The sequence below is a fragment of the Macaca thibetana genome, chromosome 11, assembly GCF_024542745.1.
Source record: "Macaca thibetana thibetana isolate TM-01 chromosome 11, ASM2454274v1, whole genome shotgun sequence".
Taxonomy (NCBI): domain Eukaryota; kingdom Metazoa; phylum Chordata; class Mammalia; order Primates; family Cercopithecidae; genus Macaca; species Macaca thibetana.
In genome coordinates, this window is record NC_065588.1 from 749,072 (window position 1) to 773,984 (window position 24,913).

The 24,913-nt window shown below is 42.2% G+C and overlaps 1 protein-coding gene across 28 annotated transcripts in view; it reads left to right on the forward strand.

Moving 5' to 3' along the window:
• Window positions 1–578: 578 nt before the first annotated feature.
• The window catches only part of WNK1 (WNK lysine deficient protein kinase 1), a 156,996-nt gene continuing 132,661 nt past the window's right edge, over window positions 579–24,913 (forward strand). For 25 of the 28 annotated variants that reach the window (XM_050746990.1, XM_050746989.1, XM_050746991.1 and 22 more), the window contains exon 1: window positions 760–1,736. In XM_050746990.1, the coding sequence (XP_050602947.1) occupies window positions 978–1,736 (759 nt within the window). In that variant the 5' untranslated portion in view covers window positions 760–977. Of the gene's footprint in view, window positions 1,737–24,913 lie in introns of all 28 variants that reach the window. The other 3 variants (XM_050746987.1, XM_050747000.1, XM_050747008.1) reach the window with 1 other exon arrangement.

Genomic DNA, 24,913 nt, shown 5'->3' on the forward strand with positions numbered 1-24,913 from the left:
CGGGCTGTGTGGAGGCTTCAGACTCCCGGCGCCATTTAGCGCAGAGAGTTTCCCGGGCGGACGCGGCTCCTCTCTCGGCCCCTCCGCACCCCCGTCTTCGGTGACAGAAGGCGCCTGGTGGGGGTGACTGCTCTTTTCTCTCCCTGTTCCCCCTCACCCAGTCCTCTAGGTCTCCTCTCCTCTTGCCTCAGAGAAGCAGCGGAGCTCGGGCCCCGCGGTGAGCGGCCCTCCCCTCCCCGCCGTTCCCTCCGCCGTCAGCCCCCGGCACCGGCCCGGGAGGAGGCGGGTTCGCCAGGCCCGGGGCGGGCGGGGAGGCCTCGGGGAAGGGGGGGCCCGCTCCTCAGGCGCCGAGGCTCCGAGGCTCCGGCCCTTCGCCCCGGGGCGATGGGCGACCTGTGAGGCCGGTCCCCATCGCGGGGGGCGCGTGTGGGAGGCGGCGGCCGCCGAGTGACCGGAGCCGGGCCGCGGCCTTCCTCGCTCGCCTCGGCCCCTCCCACTCCCTGCCCCGGGGCTGCCACCGCCCGGGCGTCGGACCTGGTCCCGTGCTCGCGGCGCCGCCGCCCTCTGGGCCTAGCCCGCCCGGCTCGGCGAGCGGGGCAGTGGGAGCCGCGTCCGCCGCATCCGCCTCGACTCGGTGCCGGCCCCGGGCCCTCCCCTCATGACTGCGGCGCCTCCGCTGCCGCCGCCCGCCCGGCCGCCGCTCGCCGCAGGATGGATGCGGACCGTGCGGCGCTAACCCCCGCGGCTCCGCTCCCGACTCGCCCGCCTTCGAGCCCTCCTCGCGAGCCGCAGCAGTCTCGGTGCCAGCGGCCCGCCTCGCCCTCGCTGCGGCTGGTCAGTGCTGAGTGAGGCGTCTCCGGGTCGGCGCGAACCCGCCCGGCCGCGGTGCCCTGCAGACCTCCGCGCGGGCGGCTCGGCCCTCACGCCCTTTCCATCCGCGACTCCGAGCCCGCTCGCCTCTCGCCAGCGAACCGACCATGTCTGGCGGCGCCGCGGAGAAGCAGAGCAGCACTCCCGGCTCCCTGTTCCTGTCGCCGCCGGCTCCTGTCCCCAAGAATGGCTCCAGCTCCGATTCCTCCGTGGGGGAGAAACTGGGGGCCGCGGCCGCCGACGCCGGGACCGGCAGGACTGAGGAGTACCGGCGCCGCCGCCACACGATGGACAAGGACAGCCGCGGGGCGGCCGCGACCACCACCACCACCGAGCACCGCTTCTTCCGCCGGAGTGTCATCTGCGACTCCAATGCCACTGCGTTGGAGCTCCCCGGCCTCCCTCTTGCCCTCCCCCAGCCCGGCATCCCCGCGGTTGTCCCGCAGAGTGCCCCACCGGAGCCCCACCGGGAAGAGACCGTGGCCGCCACCGCCGCTTCTCGGGTAGCCCAGCAGCCTCCAGCCGCTGCCGCCCCTGGGGAACAGGCCGTCGCGGGCCCTGCCCCCTCGACTGTCCCCAGCAGTACCAGCAAAGACCGCCCAGTGTCCCAGCCTAGCCTTGTGGGGAGCAAAGAGGAGCCGCCGCCAGCGAGAAGTGGCAGCGGCGGCGGCAGCGCCAAGGAGCCGCAGGAGGAACGGAGCCAGCAGCAGGATGATATCGAAGAGCTGGAGACCAAGGCCGTGGGAATGTCTAACGATGGCCGCTTTCTCAAGTTTGACATCGAAATCGGCAGAGGCTCCTTTAAGACGGTCTACAAAGGTCTGGACACTGAAACCACTGTGGAAGTCGCCTGGTGTGAACTGCAGGTAAAGCCCCACCTACTTCTTTATTTGAAGGTCCTCTGGATCCCAAATTTGGCTTGGCGAAGCCAGTTGATCGAGTTCACCCTTCACTTGGCATTCTCTAACTGTTGGACTCCGAGTGGGAGGGGGAGGTCAACTTTTGAAAGGGGTTGAAATTAGGAGAATGTGGAGCATGTGCCTCGGTGTTGGGATAGGATAAGAATTACTGGTAGCCAGAGGGATTTGCTACCGGGCAGGGGTGGTGAAGGTCATCTTAGTATAAACGAATTGTCTCCTGGTTTAGTGTCTGGCAAGGAACTTGGAATGAGTGGGGAAGTTGAAAGTACCGATGCTTCTTCCTCTGTGCGTTTCAGTCTCATCAAAGGCTCTGCAGTGATGAGCTGCCTCTGGGCGTAGAAGCGTGTTTCCATTCCTGAGATCAGGCTGTTCTTTTTAAATGAGAACGACCTTGTACTTTTGGATATATCTTACTTGATGGTTGCACAGGCATTTAGTATAAAATAAGTATTAAAAAAGACTCTTCTCTGCCCCTTTTGGATGAATGCCTTGGCAGTAGTGACGTGCAAATAAATGTTTGATGTTGTTCTACCTAATGATGCTTAAGCCTTACAGTAGCAGCATTGCTCTGACATTGTTCGTTAAACTAACGTCTTTCAGCCCATTCACTATACAGCGAATAGTACAGGAGCCCATGCAAGATTGTGTAAGTGCTTTGAGAGTTGTAATGTCATCATCATTATTTTAATCTTATAAAATATTTTTAAGCTAAACTTTCCCAAGAGTCCAAAGGAGTCGCAATACTTCCTTTTTTAACCTCTAGTGGTGTAAATAATGGTGTGTCATTCTGGTTGACTAGTACATTCTAGGTTTAAACAGCTGAGTTTGCGCTACTTGTTGCTTGACTAACTGAAGCAGCTTGCTTGAATGTTGCCCTGACTGGGCATAGGTGAACATAGGTTATTAGTAGGAGCAGGGTTATACTGAAGGAAAAAAGTCAGCCACATTATGCATACATAAAAAAATGTCATTAGACCAGCCTGATACAGGATATGAAAATAACTGAATGATCTTGGAACTTGTTTTATCCATGAACTAATATGTTAACATGTAACCCTTTGAATGTCAGGTTCCAAATAATTAAGGCCATATCAAATGTGAAATTAACACAGCATGTGGAAGTAAACTTAAAAACTAAGAAGTTCTTTACAAACATAATCATTTCTTAACTTTTACAGTTAATGATGTAGAACTTCTAAGGTAGTGTGAAATTAAAAGTACTCATTAATTTTATAGTATTTTAGAATTGGAAAGGTGACAGATCTTAAAAAAAAAAAAAAAAAAAAACGAAAACTATTCCTTTTCGTCAGTCATACTCAAAAAACTTAGTCTGGGCCAGGCGCGGTGGCTCACGCCTGTAATCCCAGCACTTTGGGAAGCCAAGGCGGGTGGATCACGAGGTCAGGAGTTTGAGACCAGCCTGACCAACATAGCGAAACCCCGACTCTACTAAAAATACAAAAATTAGCCGGGTATGGTGGCACGCGCCTGTAATCCCAATACTCGGCAGGCTGAGGCAGGATAATAGCTTGAACCCGAGAGGCGGAGGTTGCAGTGAGTGGAGATCACACCATTGCACTGCAGCATGGTGACAGAGCGAGACTCTGTCTCAAAAACAAAAACAACTTATGTCTGATTCCTTTTGGTTTACAGGCAGAAATTTACAGAATTTACATTTCTTTCTTGTACTTTAGACGCCTATTGCTACTGATGCTGGAATTTTATTCTTCCATTATAGTTTTATATTTGAATAGGTGCTTTTTAACAATTTTTTTTTTTCTTAACCGGTTACCTTACTTTTTTGAGACTGGACCCAATTACTTGTTGAGCACTTTATGAATTAATTTTGTTAGTTTTAATTATTTCACTTCTGAGACTTTTCAGAATGTGATGTGTGTTTTCCCTTTATCACCTGGAATTTTCTGATACTTTATTATCTTGGAACTGATAATACAGTGAAAAAAACTTAATTTGTCTAATATCGTGATACAAACTTTGTCTAAGCTTCTCAGGTTTTCTTAGAACTGGTAGCTTTTTGGATTTTTTTTTTTTTTTTTTGAGACGGAGTCTCGCTCTGTAGCCCAGGCTGGAGTGCAGTGGCCGGATCTCAGCTCACTGCAAGCTCCGCCTCCCGGGTTCACGCCATTCTCCGGCCTCAGCCTCCCGAGTAGCTGGGACTACAGGCGCCCGCCACCTCGCCCGGCTATTTTTTTGTATTTCTTAGTAGAGACGGGGTTTCACCGTGTTAGCCAGGATGGTCTCGATCTCCTGACCTCGTGATCCGCCCGTCTCGGCCTCCCAAAGTGCTGGGATTACAGGCTTGAGCCACCGCGCCCGGCCGCTTTTTGGATTTTTAATTATCTAGGCATGGGCATGACTAAACTAAAGAAAATCTTATATTGCATATTATTTTTGAGTCATTTCCGGATTTGGCTGCAGAACTAGATGAATCCTAGCTTATTAAGTGGTACCTGATTTAGAAACTTCCATGTCATTTGTCTGTGCCTCTATAATTTTTTGTTTTGATTTTGAAAAGATTATCCTATCTGAAAAATCCTTTATAGCAGCAGTTAGGAAGTATTTTTGGTTTTTTGACCAGGACAGTTGCACTATATGCCTAATAAAGTATTCACTGGGTCAGTGTTTGAACTTTTATCTTTGGAGCCAAATTAAAGGACAAGCCCAAGGGATTACTAAAGCATTGGGAAGATAGAAACTTTTTTGCTAAATGTATCCTTTTAATATACACATATTTCTGAAGCAAGACAGGAGAATATTGTGTTAAGTTGTTGACTTAAAAATCTTAGTGTATTAAAACTGGAAGAAATCTTAGGTTATCCTGCCCAGCTATTTATTTGACAAATAAGAAAAGTGAAATCATAGAGCAGGTAAATAACTTGATTAGGTAGATGAAGAACAAAAGCTAGTTAGGATCTAATAATTTGGGAGATGATAAAGTATTTGTAGTCCAGTAGATGGCTAATAAGTAATTTCAAATGAAGCAATATCGTTTTGGTGTGGAAGTGGCTGTTGGATTTCTGGAGGAACCTGGTCCTATACCCATGGCAAATTTCAGGCTTCTGTTTTGGGTATTGATTTTCATCACTTCAAATTGAGATATAAATAGGCTTTCGTGGATGGGTGAATGTGGTATACAAATCAAGCTGTTTTCTGCCAAGCTTATTTTTTAGAGTCGTGTTATACTATGCACTGCTCTTTACTAAAACAAGCATCAATTCTTTTTTTTTCCCAAAAAAAAAAGGAGACGGAGTCTTGGTCTATCTCCAGGCTAGAATGCAGTGGCTCGATCTCAGCTCACTGCAACCTCCACCTCCTGGGTTCAAGCGATTCTCCTGCCTCAGCCTCCCAAGTAGCTGGGAATACAGGCGCCCACCACACCCAGCTAATTACAAGCATCAATTCTTAGTAAATAATACGTAGGTAATATTTTGACACCACAGGATCTTCAGTAATTACTGAGTTGTTTAAGATGCAGATTTCTTTACCTGGTTTTATTAGACAAGTAGTGCACCTTAATTTTAGTATTTGATTGTCTTGGTCAGAAAATACTACTGTTGGGCCTGACATTGATGCAGCCGGATGTGGTGGCTCAAGCCTGTAATCCCAGCACTTTGGGAGGCCAAGGTGGGCGGATCACATGGTCAGGAGTTCGAGACCAGCCTGGCCAACATGGTGAAACCCCATCTCTACTAAAAATACAAAAATTAGCTGGGCGTGATCCGTGCGCCTGTAATCCCAGCTACTTGGAAGGCTGAGGCAGGAGAATCGTTTGAACCTGGGAGGCGGAGGTTGAAGTGAGTCTAGATCGCGCCATTGCACTCCAACCTGGGCGAAAGGGCGAGACACTGTTTCAAAAAAAAAAAAAAAAAAGAAATAAATAAAACATTGATGCACAGATTTAAGAATGATTTATTTTAAGCACCTTCCCCCCAAGTTGCCTTTGAAGAGTTCACATGATGCATTGTATGTTGATGAGATTGTTTCCACATCTACCTGAAAAGGGAGCAAATCATATTTTTGTCGAAGCTTCAATATACTTAACTGCTTACTTTTCTCTGTCTTTTATTAAGACTATATGTCATGAGTATATGACATTAATATTTGGTGAAAAGTTTAGCAGTGTTACAGAAATGGGATGTGGTTCTGTGATTAAGAAACCATAATTTATTTCTTTGCTGTAGTTCTTAAAATATCTCATTGAACTGAATCTCTCTATTTGAATGTTGGTGATTTTTTTCCCTCTTTTTAAATTTGTGCCACATTCCTTATTTTTTAGGATGAGAATCAGCATAACTTTCCATCTCAGGGAATAGTTTTTGGAGTTTGTTCTTAAATCCTCAAAGTCAGTGATTAGGAGTATTGGCAAAATTTTTTCTCTTACCTTTTTTCTGACCCATGGTAACACAGTCTGAGAAGTAATCTGCAAACCTGGGAAGAGGTTGTTTTTGTGTAAAACAAACTAGGAATCTATTGTTGCTTGGTGACAATTCATTTCTTGACATTCAAATTCATTTAAAATTCATCTTATTCCACCAGCAGCTTATCAAAGAAATTCAAAAAAATAAAAAACATATGTATATAAATATAAATAAAATACATCTTAGTTCGTCCGTATGGAAACATTCAATTAAAACTGGGCTCTCATTTTCAGAAATCATCCTAAACCTGTTATTTGGGTTTTCTGGTAGTTTTTACACTTTTTTAGATAAAGCTGTAAAAGCAGCAAGAGTAGCTATACTCAATTATCGTTTCTGAAAATATTTAGCATACTATGAAATAATTCATAATTATAATTAGTACACCTTTGCTATACCAGTTCTGTAAATTATGTTGATAATTTAAATTATATATTTAGTAACTTGTATTTTATTTGAGTTTTTTCTTTTGTTTGTTTGTTTTTTGAGACAAAGTCTCACTCTGTCGCCCAGGCTGGAGTACAGTGGCTCAATCTCAGCTCACTGCAACCTCCACCTCCCAGGTTCAAGTGATTCTCCTGCCTCAGCCTCCTGAGTAGCTAGGATTACAGGTGCCCGCCACCACGCCCGGCTAATTTTTGTATTTTTAGTAGAGACGGGGTTTCACCATGTTGGCCAGGCTGGTCTTGAACACCTGACCTCATGATCTGCCCGCCTTGGCCTCCCAAAGCGCTGGGATTACAGGCTTGAGCCACTGTGCCCAGATGTTTTGTTTTGTTTTAAAACCTGGTCTGCAGGAATAGGTAAGACTTAGCGTGACCTCAGTTTATGTTTGAAGAGGCCATTTTTCTGCCTTGTAACATAGTAGTTAAGAACTAGATTGCCTGGATTCAATAAGCAAGTTTTGTGCTACAGTTTCCTGTCTATAAAATGGGTGTAAAAAAGAGCACCCACTTTATAGAGTTGTGCTGATTAAATGAATGAACATATATAAAACATGTAGGACAGGGCCTGCCACATAAATATTAACTATATTGATGCAGCATCTTTTTTAGGATGTCCTTTTGAGGGAATCTGTGAAGATTTTGTTTGTTTATATTTATGCTTGAAAAATCATATAGCAAAACTTAACTACTATTCTTGGAGGAGGAGTAAAGCAGGTATTGACCTTTACGTACTGGTGCTTTTAAATTCCTTAGCTTTACCTGGCCTTTCCTAATATTCTAATTCTGTGACCCATCACCCAAATGCCAACCTTTCTGAACTGCTTATTTTCAGAATCTGCTAAGTTCCTTGTCTCATCTTCTTTGCATGAATCTGGAAAGCAGATTTTCTTTTGGTGGATCTCATATATAATTCTTACAGTATTTATTTATCATATTGAAATTGTTTATATACTTTGTCTAATCCATTAGTCTTTAGAAAGTTCACTATGGTGTAATAGAATACTATACAATGAAAAGGAGCACCAAGGCAGAACCCTTGAGTTCTAGATTACCCAATTTTCTGACCTTGAGTAAGGAACTTAATCTGTAATGCTCATTTATTAGCGATATGTCTTACTGATTTAGGATTGTTGAAGATCAACTGAAATACTATGTGAAAGTACTTTGAAAAATGTTAAGTGTTATATAAAATATAACAAAGGATACTTAAATATTCATTTAGAAGGCTATAAGTTGTCACCTGTTACAAATGGAATGTATTAAACTTAGTTGGATTTGGGGAGCTTTTTGCTTTGTCAACTTAATTTCTCAAATCTTAAAAGGGGAGCTTTTCAGTTTGAAGAGAAATTGTCAGAAGCTCTTAATATTTTGTTTGGAAGAGGATTATGCCTTTGACAGGTAGCAGACTTAATTTTATATGTAGGTTTTTTTGTTGTTGTTGTTGTTGTTTTGATGGGGTCTCGCTTTGTCGCCCAGGCTGGAGTACAATGGCGTGATCTTGGGATCTTGGCTCACTGAAACCTCCACCTCCTGCGTTCAAGTGATTCTCCTGCCTCAGCCTCCAGTGTAGCTGGGATTGCAGGCACCCACCACCACACCCGGCTAATTATTTATTTATTTATTTATTTATTTGTATTTTTAGTAGAGACAGTTTCACTGTGTTGGACAGGCTGGTCTCAAACTCCTGACCTCAGGTGATCCTCCTGCCTTGGCCTCTCAAAGTGCTGGGATTACAGGTGTGATCCACCGTTCCTGGCCTATATGTAGTTTTTAAAAGATTGGTTACTTGTACTTTTTACATAAGAGGAAAAGCATCAGTAAGCTGTGGTTTTGTGACCAACTTAATTGATCATATAATATCTCCACCTTCATTTATATTAATTTAGATTTTTCAGGTGGGGTTTCATAAATAATTTACTTTTTAGTGTTGTGACTTGAATCTTGGCCTTGCCAAATTACCATATTAAATACATTATGCTAAATGAATGTGTTGAATGATGTTTTTAGAAGAGAGTCCTCAGATAAGCTCTATTAGTCATTACAAGCAAATAATTTTCTCAGGAATGTAAGAATTCTTAAGAAATTTAACAGTTTGAATTTAGGAGTGTTTGGAAATTTGCTTGTTAAAATCATCATACTCAGGTTAGTTAAGAAAAAGCATACTGTCTTTCCTGTAGATACCTTTTGTGCAACTGAGGTTCACCTTCTCAGAGACAATATTATTTTTGTCAGTATATACGTGATAGATGGTCTAGTTAATCAAACACACACTAATGTATAAACCAAACAGTGAGAGGTGAAATTAATTAGTGAATCGAATTATTAATGTGCACATTCTCTATTACAAGATAGAGATTAACAGATTTCTTGGGATAAGATCATTTTCATGGCTAAGAGTTTTGAGCTATATAACCTGATATATCTATCTTTATGTGGGTAATCTCCTTACATGGACTGGTAGATTATTGTGGATTAAGGTAAATTGGGAAATGCAACAGATTTATCTCTTTAACATGCTAAAGAGTTACTAGGTATCATTGTCGTATTAAAATGTTCTTTGAACTCTTCATACTGCTCCTCTCACACACAGTCATCCCTCAGTATACATAGGAGATTGGTTCCAGACAGCCCCCACCACAGGGTACCAAAATTCACGAATGCACAAGTCTCTTAAATAAAATGGTGTATTTTCATATAACCTACAGTAGTACATCCTCCTGTATAGTTTATTTTTTTAATTTAATTTTTTTTTTTGAAACTGAGTCTTGCCCTGTCACCCAGGCTGGAGTGCAGTGGCACAGTCTCAGCTCACTGCTACCTCTGCCTCCTGGGTTCAAGTGATTGTCATGCCTCAGCCTCCTGAGTAGCTGGGATTACAGGCACATCCCAGCATGCCTGGCTAATTTTTGTATTTTTAGTAGAGATGGGGTTTCACCATGTTGGCCAGGCTGGTTTGGAACTCCTGACCTTAAGTGATCCGTCTGCCTCTGCCTCCCAAAATGCTGAGATTACAGGTGTGGCTCCTCACGTATAGTTTAAATCATCGCTAAATTACTTGTAATGCCTAATACAATGTAAGTGCTATGTAAATAGTTTTTATACTGTAGTGTTTTAAAATTCATGTTGTTTTTATTGAGTTTTGTTACTGTTTTTTCCCCCAGTATTTTCATTTGCAGTTAGTTGAATCCATGGATGCAGAACCTGTGGATATGGAACCTGAGGATGTAGAGGGCGGACTGTTCTTATGTATAGAAAGTAGAGAGTAACTGGCCGGGCGCGGTGGCTCAAGCCTGTAATCCCAGCACTTTGGGAGGCCGAGACGCGCGGATCACGAGGTCAGGAGATCGAGACCATCCTGGCGAACACGGTGAAACCCCGTCTCTACTAAAAAAATACAAAAAACTAGCCGGGCGAGGTGGCGGGCGCCTGTAGTCCCAGCTACTCGGGAGGCTGAGGCAGGAGAATGGCGTAAACCCGGGAGGCGGAGCTTGCAGTGAGCTGAGATCCGGCCACTGCACTCCAGCCTGGGCGGCAGAGCGAGACTCCGTCTCAAAAAAAAAAAAAAAAAAAAAGTAGAGAGTAACTGAAGAGTTGAGTTTTAAACAGAGAAATTAATTGGTTAGATTTGCATAGCAGTAATTGTCCAAGAATGGATTAAAGGCATACAGGGGGAAGTGTAGAGATTCCAGTAGTCCCCTCTCTTTTTCTTAGGGAATAATGATTATTTTTTTTCTCCTGCTTTTCTTTTTCTTTTTGAGACAGAGTTTTGCTCTTGTTGCCCAGCTGGAGCGCAGTGGCGCGATCTCGGCTCACCACAACCTTTGCCTCCCAGGTTCAAGGGATTCTACTACCTCAGCCTCCCGAGTAGCTGGAATTACAGGAAGGCGCCACCATGCCCGGCTAATTTTGTATTTTTAGTAGAGATGAGGTTTCTCCATGTTGGTCAGGCTGGTCTCCAACTCCTGACCTCAGGTGATCCACCAGCCTCGGCCTCCCAAAGTGCTGGAATTACAGGCATGAGCCACCACTCCTGGTCCATATTTTTATCTTTTGATTCTGTTTTCTTTGCGGTTTGCAAGACCCCCCCAGTGGATACCTGAAGCTACAGACACTACTGAACCCTATGCATACTGTGCATTTTCCATCCCATAACCCATTCGACTGAGTGACTAAAGGACGAGATGGGTGGGTGGCATTAACAGTGTGAATATGCTGAACAAAGGGATGATACGTGTCCCATTCATGATTTCATCACACTACTCAGAATGGCACACAATTTAAAAGTTATGAATTGTTGGCCAGGCATGGTGGTTCACGCTTGTAATCCCAGCACTTTGGGAGGCCGAGGCTAGTGGATAACCTGAGGTCAGAACTTTGAGACCATCCTAGTCAACATGGTAAAACCCTGTCTCTACTGAAAATACAAAAAAACTAGCTGGGCATGGTGATACGTGCCTGTAATCTCAGCTACTTGGGAGGTTGAGGCAGGAGAATCACTTAAACCCAGGAGGTAGAGGTTGCAGTGAGCCAAGATTGCGCCATTGCACTCCATCCTGGGCGACAAAAGGGAAACTCCATCTCAAAAAAAAAAAAAAGTTATGAATTGTTTATTTCTGGAATTTTCCATTTAATATTTTTGGATGGTGGGAAGTGAAGCATCAAGTAAGGGAGGGCTACTCTAGTTAGGATATGAATGTGAGATTTTTAGGACCTAAACTAGGGCGATAATAGAAGGAATAGAACATTTAAATATTTAGGAGATAAAATATTTAGGGTTTAGTGATTAATTGGTGTTTGGAGGAAAAATGAAGCATGGGTAAGAGGTTAGGGGTTGATAGTGCTGTCAACTGAGGGAGAAAAATCAAAGGTTTTTTTTTAAGTTTTAAGGTTTTTTGTTTTTTAGATGGGAGGAGGTATGGAGATGTATTCAGTTGGACATGTTGAGTTTGAGATTCTTGTGAAATCTCCAGGAGGAAGTTCAATAGGCAGTTGGATATATTACTGAAACTTGAAGATGAGGCCTGAGATGGAGATAAAAGCTAATGATTCCCAAAAACATATGTATTAGTTGTAGCTGGAATAATGGAAGTAAATGAGATAAGCTAGGGAGAGGATATAAAGTTACAGAAAAATTAGAGAGGGGGAGAGGGAAGAATAACGGTCCTTAGGCAAAATAGTAACAATTACCAAGGGAATAAAATTTCAGGAAAATAATACATAAGAGAAGTTCTGTTTTCACAGTAGTAATTGTGGAGAATGAATTTAACAGGTAGTAAAGAAGTGTAGTAGTTAGGCTGTTGAAATTGTTGCACTTGGCTATTAAATCATTAACCGGGCACAGTGGCTCATGCCTATAATCCCAGCACTTTGGGAGGCTGAGGTGGGCGGATCACCTGAGGTCAGGAGTTGGAGACCAGCCTGACCAACATGGAGAAACCCCGTCTCTACTAAAAATACAAAAATCAGCTGGGCCGGTGGCACATGCCTATAATCCAACTACTCGGCAGGCTGAGGCAAGAGAATCGCTTGAACCCGAGAGGCGGAGGTTGTGGTGAGCCGAGATCACAGCATTGCACTCCAGCCTGGGCAACAAGAGTGAAACTCTGTCTCAAAAAAGAAAAAAAGAAATCATTAACATTCACACTGAGAAACTGCCCTGACAAAAAGAAATTTTAAAAAAAGTCATTAACAATTAAATTTAAGGTTGCCTAAGTAAGGGGGAGGTTGAATAAGAGAGAAGCACATAAATACATGTAAGTCACTCGTAATGCCCTAGATTTCTGCACTGTTCACTATCTAATACAGTATCCACCAGCCTCATGTGGCTATTTCCCTCTTGCCGCCCAGGCTGGAGTGTAGTGGTGTGATCTCGGCTCACTGTAACCTCTGCCTCGTAGGTTCAAGCATTCTGCCTCAGCCTCCTGAGTAGCTGGGATTACAGGCACGTGCCACCATGCCCAGCTAATTTTGTATTTTTAGTAGAGACGGGGTTTTGCCATGTTTGCCAGGCTGGTCTGGAACTCCTGAGCTCAGGTGATCCACCCACCTCAGTCTTCCAAAGTGCTGGGATTACAGGTGTGAGCCACTGTATCCAGCCTTTATGTGGCTATCAAATTTAAATGAATTAAAATGAAATTTTTAAAACTTAATTTTCTTGTACTAGCCACATTTCGAGTGCTCAGTGACAACATGTGGCTACAATATTGGATTGCACAGATAAATAACATTTTCAGGCTGGGCATGGTGGCTTATACCTGTAATCTCAACACTTTGGAAGGCTGAGGCAGGAGGATTGCTTGAGCCCAGGGGTTACAAGACCAGTCTGGGCAACATAGCAAGACCCTGTCTCTACAAAAAATTAAAAAATTAGCTGGGCCTGGTGGTGTGCATCTGTAGTCCCAGCTACTTTAAGAGACTGAGCTGGGTGGCTTGCTTGAGCTGGGGAGGTCAGGGCTGCAGTGAGGCTTGATCATGCCACTTGCACTTCAGCCTGGGTGACAGAGCTATGACCCTGTCTCAAAAACAAATTTTTTTTTAATCATTGCAGAAAATTCTTTTGGAATGCGCTGTATCAGATCTTGGGTCAAGTTGTGCTTTTTAAAAATATAACTATATCAAGACTGGGCATGGCAGCTCATACTTCTAATCTTAGCACTTTTGGGAGGCCGAGCTGAGAGCATTGCTTGAGGCCAGGAGTTTAAGACTAGCGGGGACAATGTAGCAAGATGTGAGTCTCCAAAAATTTTTTTTTTTTTTTTTTTTTGAGACAGAGTTTCGCTCTTTTTGCCCAGGCTGGGGTGCAATGGCGCGATCTCGGCTCACTGCAACCTCCGCCTCCCGGGTTCAAGCGATTCTCCTGCCTCAGCCTCCCGAGTAGCTGGGATTACAGGCATGTGCCACCACCCCGGCTAACTTTATATTTTTAGTAGAGACGGGGTTTCTCCACGTTGGTCAGGCTGGTCTTGAACTCCTGACCTCAGGTGATCCACCTGCCTCGGCCTCCCAAAGTGCTGGGATTACAAGCGTGAGCCACCGCGCCCGGCCTGCAAAAAATTTAAAAAATAAAAATAATAACTTTATCCAAAAAGTTCAACTTTAACCATAAAGTTCATCCCTTTAAAGTATATAGAGTGTTATTTTTAGAACTGAAGTTACACATTTAAATATGTATACTCTATTAATAAAGAAAAAATAGTTATTTTTTTGGAAAATGTACAAAGGATGTTATCACAAACATACATGCAGAATTAATAAAGGTTGACTATATGTCATAGTTACTGAATATTTGGTGACCTTACAGTTTCAGAAGAGGGGAAAATTTGCAGTGGGTTTAATGAGTGGACGAGAGGAAGTTTAGAAAGTAGAGACAATAAGTGTAGGCTGGGGTGAGGGTTGAAAAATTACATATTGGGTACAATGTTCACTATTTGGGTGATAAGGTGATAAGGTTAAGTAACTAGAAACCCTAACCTCACCATTATGCAGTATATCCATGTAGCAAACTTGTACATGTGCCCCCTGAATCCATAATAAAATATATGTATGTAAATAAAAATTAAAAAATAAAACCATGAACAAAATAAGTGTAGGCCATTTCTTCTGGTAATTTTGAACGAATAAGATCAGGGAAGGTTGGGTAAGTAGAAAGCACGGTCAAGGATGAGATGAATAGATGAGCTGGAAAAGGTCTTTAAAAGTTGAAGCATTGAACTGTAATGTTTTGTCTGCTTTTGTATCATAAGTCTGTTCCAAGCCAATTACTGCTTTAGCTTTGATTATTCTTTTTTTTTTTTTGAGACAGTCTCGCTTTGTCGCCCAGGCTGGAGTGCAGTAACGCAATCTCGACTCACTGCAACCTCTGCCTTCTGGGTTCAAGTGATTCTTCTACCTCAGCCTCCGGAGTAGCTGGGACTACAGGCGCGCACCACCACGCCCGGCTAATTTTTGTATTTTTAGTAGAGAAGGGGTTTCACCATGTTGGTCAGGCTGGTCTCAAAGTCCTGACCTCGTGATCCACCCGCCTTGGCCTCCCACAGTGCTGGTATTACAGGCTTGAACCACCACGCCTGGCCGGGTTGATAGGGGTTTTCAGCCTTACCTACACATGCAAATCTCCTTTCCCTCTGTAATCCCCAAATTTAGACTAATTCTCTGTCCTTCAAGGTGAGTTGCCTTACTCTGTGTAGATTCAGGTGAGGGAAACTTTTCTGCCAGTTTATGTCATTGAAGTACATGGAAGTTTATCAGGGAATTTCTAATAATAGTAAACTTAAAATGGAAGGCCTTGGAGTTGCAGTTGTTTACCAGAAGAGTTTTTGGCGTTTTCTGCATACTTCTACACACCTCTTAACTCCCTTCCTAATATTATTGATAGAGACAGCTTTTTATCAAGTCACACATAGAATCTGCTACTCCCTTTCAATTCATGTCTGTTTGCTTCAATGACGTAACAGAAGGACCACTCTAGGTGGCTCCTTTCTACCTAGACATGCTCTTTTCTACCTAGACAAAAAAAGCCACCAGCATTAATACGTGGTAAACTATCAACTCAAATATTTGTTCTGCCTACCCAGGCACCCTGCTACATAGAGGGGCTAGTTTAGGTTTTAGTTTGGTGACAAATTGTTTGTGTTGCATTGTATCAGGTTTTTGTTTGTTTGTTTGTTTTTGAGGCAGAGTCTCTCTCTGTCCACGCCCAGGCTGGAGTGCAGTGGAGAGATACATTGGCTCACTGCAACCTCCGTTTCCCGGGTTCAGGCGATTATCGTTCCTCAACCTCCCGAGTAGCTGGGATTACAGGCGCCTGCAACCACGCCCAGCTAATTTTTGTATTTTTAGTAGAGATGGGGTTTCACCATGTTGGCCAGGCTGGTCTAGAACTCCTGACCTCAAGTGATCTGCCCTCCTTGGCCTCCCAAAGTGCTGGGATTACAGGCGTGAGGTACCATGCCCAGCCTGCTTGTATCAGTTTCTTTATGTCTCCACAGATTTTTTTTGTTTTCATGGACATGAGTGGGGAGCATAGAGATATTTTGCTAGTGATCATCCTCTGGCGAAAGCATAGTTTGATTTCTGTGATGAGAGTCTTGACCATATTCTGTCCCTCTTAGAAGGGCAGAAATGAAACTGCCATATTACCCATAAATATCACTATTACAGGCTTTCACAAATTTACTGAGTGTGCATTTGGTGTGAATACCTCATTAATGTTTTAAACATCTGCCATTCTTATTCTCTTAATGAGTAAAGTTAACTTCTTCAACAACCAGTACTTAGCTAAATATTACACAATACAATTTTTCCCTTTCTTCATGTAATGGATGTAGTAATTTTTTTTTTTTTTTTTTTTTTTTTTTTTTTTTTTTTTTTTGAGACGGAGTCTTGCTCTGTCACCAGGCTGGAGTGCAGTGGTGCAATCTCGGCTCACTGCAACCTCTGCTTCCCAGGTTCAAGCAATTCTCCTGCCTCAGCCTCCCGAGTAGCTGGGATTACAGGCACGCATCACCACATCCGGCTAATTTTTTTTTTGTATTTTAGTAGAGACAGGGTTTCACCATGTCAGCCAGGCTGGTCTTAAACTCCTGACCTCGTGATCCACCCACCTCAGCCTCCCAAAGTGCTGGGATTATAGGCGTGAGCCACCGTGCCCAGCCTGGATGTAGTGATATTTAAAGAACAGACTTTAAAAAAACTCTTTACTGTGAAATACTTTCAAACATAACAGTTGTCCCAGATTTGGCTAGAAGCTACCTTCCGTTTCCTTTTTTTTTTTTTTTTTTTTTTTGAGACAGAGTCTAACTCTGTCACCCAGGCTGGAGGCACCATCTTTGCTCACTGTAATCTCTGCCTCCTGGGTTCAAGTGGTTCTCATGCCTCAGCCTCCCAAATTGCTGGGATTACAGGCGCATGCCACCACGACTGGCTAGTTTTTGTGTTTTTGGTAGAGACAGATTTCGCCATGTTAGCCAGGCTGGTCTCAGACTCCTGACTGACCTTAAGTAATCCCGTCTCAGCCTCCCAAAGTGCTGGGATTACAGGTGTGAGCCACCATGCCTGGCCCCTTCTGCGTCCTGGTTGTTAACATGTCCCTACCATTTTTTTATGACATCCTTACTTTCTGTACAAGATGTTCTCAGTTCATTTTATTATTTCCCCACCCCAGTCCTGTGCCAGCTCCTAGAGCCCTGGTTCTTTTTGTTGTAGAAAGGTATTCAGAAAAATACGGGTGCCAGGTGTGCTCGGCTACTGGGCCTGTTTTCGGTGAAGAATTAGTGTCTTAGTTCATTTGCGCTACTATTAACATCATATATAAAGAACAGAAGTATGTTTCCTCGCAGTTCTATAGGCCTAGAAGTCCAAGCAAGACACTGGCATCATGAGTTACTTGGGAAGTTGAGGGCTTTCTTGCCACATGCTCACATGGCAGAGGGCCTGAGGGCAAGAGTGTGTGAACCCACACTCAAAAGCCCTTTTTACAGCTGCATTAATTCATTCATGGAGGCAGAGCCCCACTTCCGAAAACACTGTTGCATTGGGGATTAAATTTCTTTTTTCTTTTTTTTGAGATGGAGTGTCACTCTTGGTGCCCAGGCTGGAGTGCAATGGTGTGATCTCAGCTCACCGCAACCTCCGCCTCCCGGGTTCAAGCGATTCTTCTGCTTCAGCCTCCCCGAGTAGCTGGCATTACAGGCATGCGCCACCACACCTGGCTAATTTTGTATTTTTAGTGGAGATGGAGTTTCTCCATGTTGGTCAGGCTGGTCTCAAACTCCTGACCTCAGGTGATCTACCTGCCTCGGCCTCCCAGTGTGCTGGGATTATAGGCGTGAGCCACTGCGCCTGGCCTGGGATTAAGTTTCTGATGCATGAATTTGGTGGGGAGGAAGCATTTAGACTGTAGCAGTTAGGAAATATTTATAAGTAAGCATGTGTGTGTTGGATTTTGAAAATTTAGTATAAAAAAGAAAAACATTTGTTTCCAAAAAATTGGATTACATATTGAAATGATGATGTTTAGGTATATTTGTTAAATATATTAATCTGTTTCTTTTTACATTTTTAATGTAACTACTAGAACATTAAATTGCATTTAGCTCACATTATGTTTCTGTTGACCATCGCTAATTTAGACTATTCTATTAAAATGCTGTGAAAGTTGATGCTACAGTAAGTTTACTACTTCCTTTTAAAAAATATCTTAACACCTTCCTTTTTGTGGTTTCTTGCATTAGCATCCTTTACAAGCCATAATTCTTTGCTGTTGCTGAATACAGAAATTTGGAGTTTTAAACTCAGTGGTTTGTGATGCTTTTAATACCAGATTGTTAAGAAAATTAGAATCCTCATCCTTTAAAATATTATCTTTTGTTATTTGCCAGTATGTCCAGTAATCAGAAATGGCATTTCTTTATGGCTTTGTTTCTTTGAGTACTTTAGTCGTTGTTAAGAGAATACTAGAAGTGTTTACTGTAAATATCTTGAAATATTTGGTAAATATTTTGGTTTATTTCAGATAAACTGCTAGTGTGTGTTTGGAATACATTAAATGCGTAAACTTACTACTTTATATTCTTTTCTTTTTTTTTTTGGAGACGGAGTCTCGCTCTGTCGCCCAGGCTGGAGTGCAGTGGTGTGATCTCGGCTCACTGCAACCTCCGCCTGCTGGGTTCAAGCGACTCTCCTGCCTCCACCTCCTGAGTAGCTGGGACTACAGGTGCGTGCCACCACGCCCGGCTAATTTTTTGTATTTTTAGTAGAGATGGGGTTTCACCGTGTTAGCCAGGATGGTCTTGGTCTCCTGTCCTGACCTTGTGATCCGCCCACCTCGGCCTCCCAAGGTGCTGGGATGACAGGCGTGAGCCACTGTGCCTGGCGCTTTATATTCTTTAGTAATTTCTGGCCATTGTGGCTCCTTAAGCTTGTTAATTAATTTAGTGTCCATATTCATATCTTAATGATACTGAGAAATGGTTTCAATTGGTTTTTGGTGTCTGGCTCTTGCTTATGAAAGATAAACTGTTTGTAGTTCAGCTATTTATTAGCATTGAGTTTTTCTAGAAGAGTTAAATTCTTTTGTTTTTGAGATAGGGTCTTGTTCTGCCTCCTGGGTTCAAGTGATTCTCCTGACTCAGCCTCCTGAGTAGCTGGGATTACAGGGGTGCGCCACCACGCCCAGCTAATTTTTGTATTTTTAGTAGAGACGGGGTTTCACCGTATTGGCCCGGTTGATCTCGAACTCCTGACCTCAGGTGATCTGCCCGCCTCGGCCTCCCAAAGTGTTGGGATTACAGGCGTGAGCCAGTGCACCCAGCCTTAACTGATTTATTTTAATCAAGTTGTAATATATTTGAGGTGGCAAGACCATTCTCTTCAAACTGTTGATGGTAATTTTTTAAAATTATTTTTTATTTTTAGACTGGGTTACACACTGTCACCCAGGCTGGTCTTGAACTCCTAGGTTCAAATAATCCTCCTGTCTCAGCCTCCTAAGTATTGGGATTACAGGCTTGAGAAACCCTCTTAATTTAATGACTACAGAAGCTTACTTTCTTTTTGCATAAGGGCCTTTGATAGTCATTGTTTATGGCTACAAATTAATTTGATTTTGACTAAATTATCTGAGTTATAAATTTCTTTTATTTCCACCTTTGTTATTGTAACCATCCTTAAATCATACACAAAAAAGATGCTTTAAAAAATTAGTAAAACACTCTCATTATAAAAGTTAGGAAATTAGAGGAGGAAAAAAGAAATAAAAAACCACCTGCAGGCAGTACCTTTATCCAGAGATAAGCATTGTTACTATGTATGACATACTGGTTTCTGTATGTTTGAACTCTGTTTTTATAGTTATCATTATATTGTATGGTTGTACAGTTTGCCTGTTTTACCACATAGCAAAAGCATTTTCCCATTTAAGAATTTGAGGTTTTTAGATTAAAAAACAGCAAAATATTTTTACACAGTAATCATAATGGGTGTGTGTGTGTGTATGTATGTGTGTGTGTATGTATGTATAGGGGTGTGTGTATGTGTATGTATATATGTATGCCACCATACAGCAACGTAATTATGTGTATAAATATGTATGCACGCACATAGTTATGTTGCTGTGTGGTGGCATAATTTGCCAGATTTGCCGTAGAGGAAAACCATTTCCCACGTTAAAATTTTGAAGTTATGTATAAAAAACACTTGAATTATTGAGTATATATTATTTTTTTAATTCTCAGTAAGAGAAAATTAGAATGTTTGTCCCACAGATGCAAACATTTAGTTAGAACTAAATCTAGTAAATTGATCATTAATACATTTGATCACTCTGAACAGAAGTTATAGAAGTCATGGTTGATATATTACAAAGCTAAATTAGTCTTCTCACTTCCAGCCTTTGTTCAGAGATTTGCAAGAAAGTGCATTTACTGCTTCGCATATAATTTGGGGTATTATCAGAACATTATAATCCAGTAGTTTGTTTTTAGAACAGTGGTACTGTGTGGTTCAGAAATTTGTAAAAGCCAAGTGTTAGGGGCTTGAATAACATTACATTGAACGTTCTTTGAGGAGCCTGGCGCAGTGGCTCACACCTGTAATCCAGCACTTTGGGAGGCCAAGGCGGGCGGATCACCTGAGGTCAGGAGTTCAAGACCAGCCTAACCAAGATGGAGAAACCCCGTCTCTGCTAAAAATACAAAATTAGCTGGGCATGGTGGCACATGCCTGTAATCCCAGCCACTCGGGAGGCTGAGGCAGGAGAATTGCTTGAACCCAGGAGGCGGAGGTTGCGATGAGCCGAGATCGCGCCATTACATATTCCAGCCTGGGCAACAAGAGCAAAACTCCGTCTCAAAAAAAAAAAAAGTTCTTTGAGGAAGTTTAGTTTCGTATATTGACTAAGCTATAGGAGGAAAAGCCTTAGTGTGCCTTTTCTACTTCCTACCCTCTCAAGATATCCTAAGTCGGCTTCCTTTATTTAAACTGTTAAATCTACTCTAGAGCATACCAAAGATATTTTGAAAATATAGGAAATTCTTAATGCATTTAAAAGGAACTACTTCCCAGTCAGTTTTTCCCATCATAGAAGTAATGTATACTCAGAGATATCTTAGGAAACAAGGAAAAATAAAAACCAAAATAACCCCACTGAAGTTTCATCAAAAAAGACAACGTCGATATATGATTTAGAATGTTTGCCTGTTCCCTTTCATGATGGATTTTAAAATTTATTCACCAAATGTTTATTGTACTCCTATGTGCTTAAGGCTGTCTTAGGTAGCAAATAGAGAAAAAATTCTGCCTTCGTGAAACTTACGTTTTAGTGGGATCATAGATGTGTGTTTGCAATTTTATATCCTGAAAATTTTATAATTCAGTGTAACATAAGAATTAGTATAAATATTTTTAATAGCTGCTTGACAGTTCCTTATGTGCATATACCATAATTTCCTTCGTTTCCCTGCAGTGTTAGGTATTGTTATTTTTTCTATTGTAAATATAGTGGGCGAGGGTCTTACTCCACAGGGTTGTAACCATGAAATAATATTTTATGAAAACCAAATTTAATCTGTGTTGTATCCTTACCTAATTGAATTAGCCATTATTTCCCTGTACAAATCCTCCTCCCCCATATCCTTGGTGAGCCTCATACATTCTATCAGGAAAGGGCTTTCCTCCGGTCTTTCACCTACACCGCTTGTCATTGACATGCCCGTTTATGTAAGTCTGGAAGGTTTCTTTAAGGCCTTGTTACAGAGAATATTGGGTAATAGGATCTTTGCATAATGTTCCAAAGGAAAGTTTTTAACCATTATTGTATCTCCATTGTCCTCCCTTCTCCCTGCAGCTCACAAGGAGGATGAGTGTATTGATCTTGTCTGGATGAATCCTCTAATCCCTTCCTTTCCTTCAGCATCTACCTCTCAAACTCCATTCTCATCCCCTCCCTCTTGAATATAATCCAACCAAACTCCTTTGTTTGGGCCTGGACTTTCTCAGACAGACGCCAGCTGAGGAGACTGTCTTCTAATTGTTGGTTCTAAAACAACAGTCTTGAGGCTAGAGGCCCACAAGGGCTTGGAATAGAGGAAGGGAATTTACCTACTTAGCCTTGTGAGCAAAACACCAATACCTCAGATTTCACTGTTTAGAGCTATTTTCTTAGGATTAAATTTCAGAAATGGAATTACTGGTTCTAAGGGCATGAACATTTAAATACTTTCAATTCATTGTAAGATTGTTTTCCAAAAGAGTTATATAGATTTTCAGTGACCCAAGTGAGAGTTATTTTACTAACCCTATTTATCAATACTATTAAATATTTCATAAACTATAGTTTATGTCTGCAGAACTTTCCCCCATATGCTTTGATAATAATAACTAATTGTATTTCCTCTTTTGTCTTTTGGTATATTTTTGCCTTCAGGTGCTTTTCTCCCCTAACCAGTTTTCATAAGTTCCTTATATCAGAATGAATCCTTTTATATTTTCTGCAAATATTTTTCAATGGCGAGAATTTAATGTCAATAGTATAGCACTGTTTATACCCTCAAATTGGTTAATCATCTTAATTCTGTTTTTCTTTTTTTCATTTAAGTATAGTGAATCTTATCTCTGAACTTGATAGGTGAATTTCTTATATTTTATCTTCTTGCTATTGGTGTTTAAAATTGATTTATCTTCATGGATATTTTTATGTTATAGTATTAAAATCTAAAATTGAACTTAATATACAAAAAATAGATTTTTAAAATGTTTATGCTAGCTCCTTATCAATGTTTAAAATTTGACTTTTGCAGTTACAATAATGGTTATTCCCTTATTTCTGTATTTACTAGTAGAGAGTAAATGAAGACATTACTGAATACAATAAGATAAATGGCATATCAAGTAATAGTCTTTCTTGTAACACAAATGAGTTCTTAGATCAGTTGTCTTTAAATTTGTCTTGTTATGGCAAGTTGTGTTTTCAATGGCAACTTTTTTTAGGGCCTAATGTAAAGTTTGATCAAAAGTTTGGCATGTAATCCCAGCACTTTGGGAGTCCAAGGCCAGAGGATCACTTGAGGCCGAAAATTTGAGACCAGCCTGTGCAACATAGCAAGACCTCATCTCTGCAAAAAAAATTAACATATTAGCTGAGTGAGGTGGTACATGCCTGGAGTCCTAGCTGTAGTTCAAGGCTGCAGTGAGCTATGGTCGTGCCACTGTACTCTAGCCTGGGCAATAGAGCAACATGTTGTCTCAAAAAAAAAGTTTGAACTGTGTATGTTTGAAGGACTTGTGTTCTCAAAATGGTGAGAAAAGGGTGGCGATTTGATAATATTTATGAACCACTGTGTTTTATATATATTCTCATATATTCTTGTGTCACCTGAATAAGGTATTAGTCCCATTTTACAGGGTAAAGAGACTGAAATGAAATAATTTGCCAAACTTACATTCAACAAACATAGAAGTGGGAGTGGAGCCTAGATCATTCTTGTTTGTTTGTTTTTCATTTTTGTTTTAAAAGCTGAGCATGCTTCTCTTCAAACGTCATAATTACCTTGTAGTACACATTAAGACTAATAGGTCAGGTTGTCTGTGACCCCAAAGACAATAAAGACAGGATCTCATTCTGTGGCCCAGACTGGAGTTGAGTGGCAGGATCATGGCCTACTGCAGCTTTGAACTCCTGGGCTCAAGCAGTCCTTCCCCTTTAGCCTCCCGAGTAGCTGGGACTACAGGCATGTACCACCATGCCTGGCTAATTTTTCCAATTTTTTGTAGAGATGGGGTCAAGCTATTTTGCCCAGGCTGGTCTCGAACTCTTGGCCACAAGTGATCCTTTGCCTCAGCCTCCCAACGTGCTGGGATTATAGGTGTGAGACACTGTGGCCTTTTTCAGTTTTTAAGCTTCTGTTTGTTGTTACATTTTAAAAATGTGAAGTTAAAGTCAGATCTCAATATGTGTGTGTGTGTGTGTGTGTGTGTGTTTCTTGAGACAGAGTCTCACTTTATCGCCAGGCTGGAGTGCAGTGGTGTGATCTTGGCTCACTGCAACCTCCACCTCCCAGATTCAAGCGATTCTCCTGCCTCAGCCTCCCGAGTAGCTGGGACTACAGGCGCCTGCCACCACACCCGGCTAATTTTTTGTATTTTTAGGAGAGACGGAGTTTCACCATGTTGGCCAGGATGGTCTTGCTCTCTCTTTACCTCGTGATCTGCCCACCTCGGTCTCCCAAAGTGCTGGGATTACAGGTGTGAGCCACTATGCCTGGCCCAGATCTCAGTGTGTTCTCGCTCTATATGGTATTTGTACCTGGGCTGGTGCTTTGGGAGAGAAGTTGCATTGTATGGTTGTTCAAGAACTTCTAAGAGACAGTAAAAGAAAATTAGGATTTATTATAAATTAGAATGTGAACTATAAAGAAATGACCCATAATGCTATGTTTGACTCATAATAACCGACTAGAGTGTTTACGAAGACTTTTTCACACAGAGTAAGTATTCATTCAGAAGTGTTGAAGATAAATAGACTGTACTAAATGAGCTCTTGGTCCCTTTATTGTTACTATTCTGTGATTTATTGAGAATTATGTGTATATTTAAACTCCATGATGTGCAGTGTTAACTTTTTAGTTACTTTTCTTATTGGATAAAATTAGTCAGCATCTGTGCTTATCATTTGGAGGGTTTTTTGTTTGTTTGCTTTTTGTTTTTTTTGAGACGGAGTCTCGCTCCGTTGCCAGGGTGGAGTGCAGGGGTGCGATCTCGGCTCACTGCAACCTCTGCCTCCTGGGTTCAAGCAATTCTGCTGCCTCGGCCTCTCGAGTAGCTGGGACTACAGGCGCCGCCACCACGCCCAGCTAATTTTTGTATTTTTAGTAGAGGTGGGGTTTCACCATGTTGACCAAGATGGTCTCGTTCTCCTGACGTCATGATCTGCCTGCCTCAGCCTCCCAAAGTGCTGGGATTACAGGTGTGAGCCACCGCACCCATCCTGGAGTTTTTAAGTAGCTGAAGAATTAGATTTGTTTTTATGTGAAAGATATGATTTTGTCATAGAGTTAGGCACTTGGGTTACTTTGGACCAAACGTAGTCTGCTAGAATTTTGAGACAGAGCTAGATATGTAGATATGATCTACCATGGAACTATAATTCAGCTATGTAATTTCTTAAGTATTAGTATATTATGAACTGGGAAGCATTTGAAGAGAAACAGTGAAAGCAAAGCTCCTGGTAGTTTTCATGAAATGACAA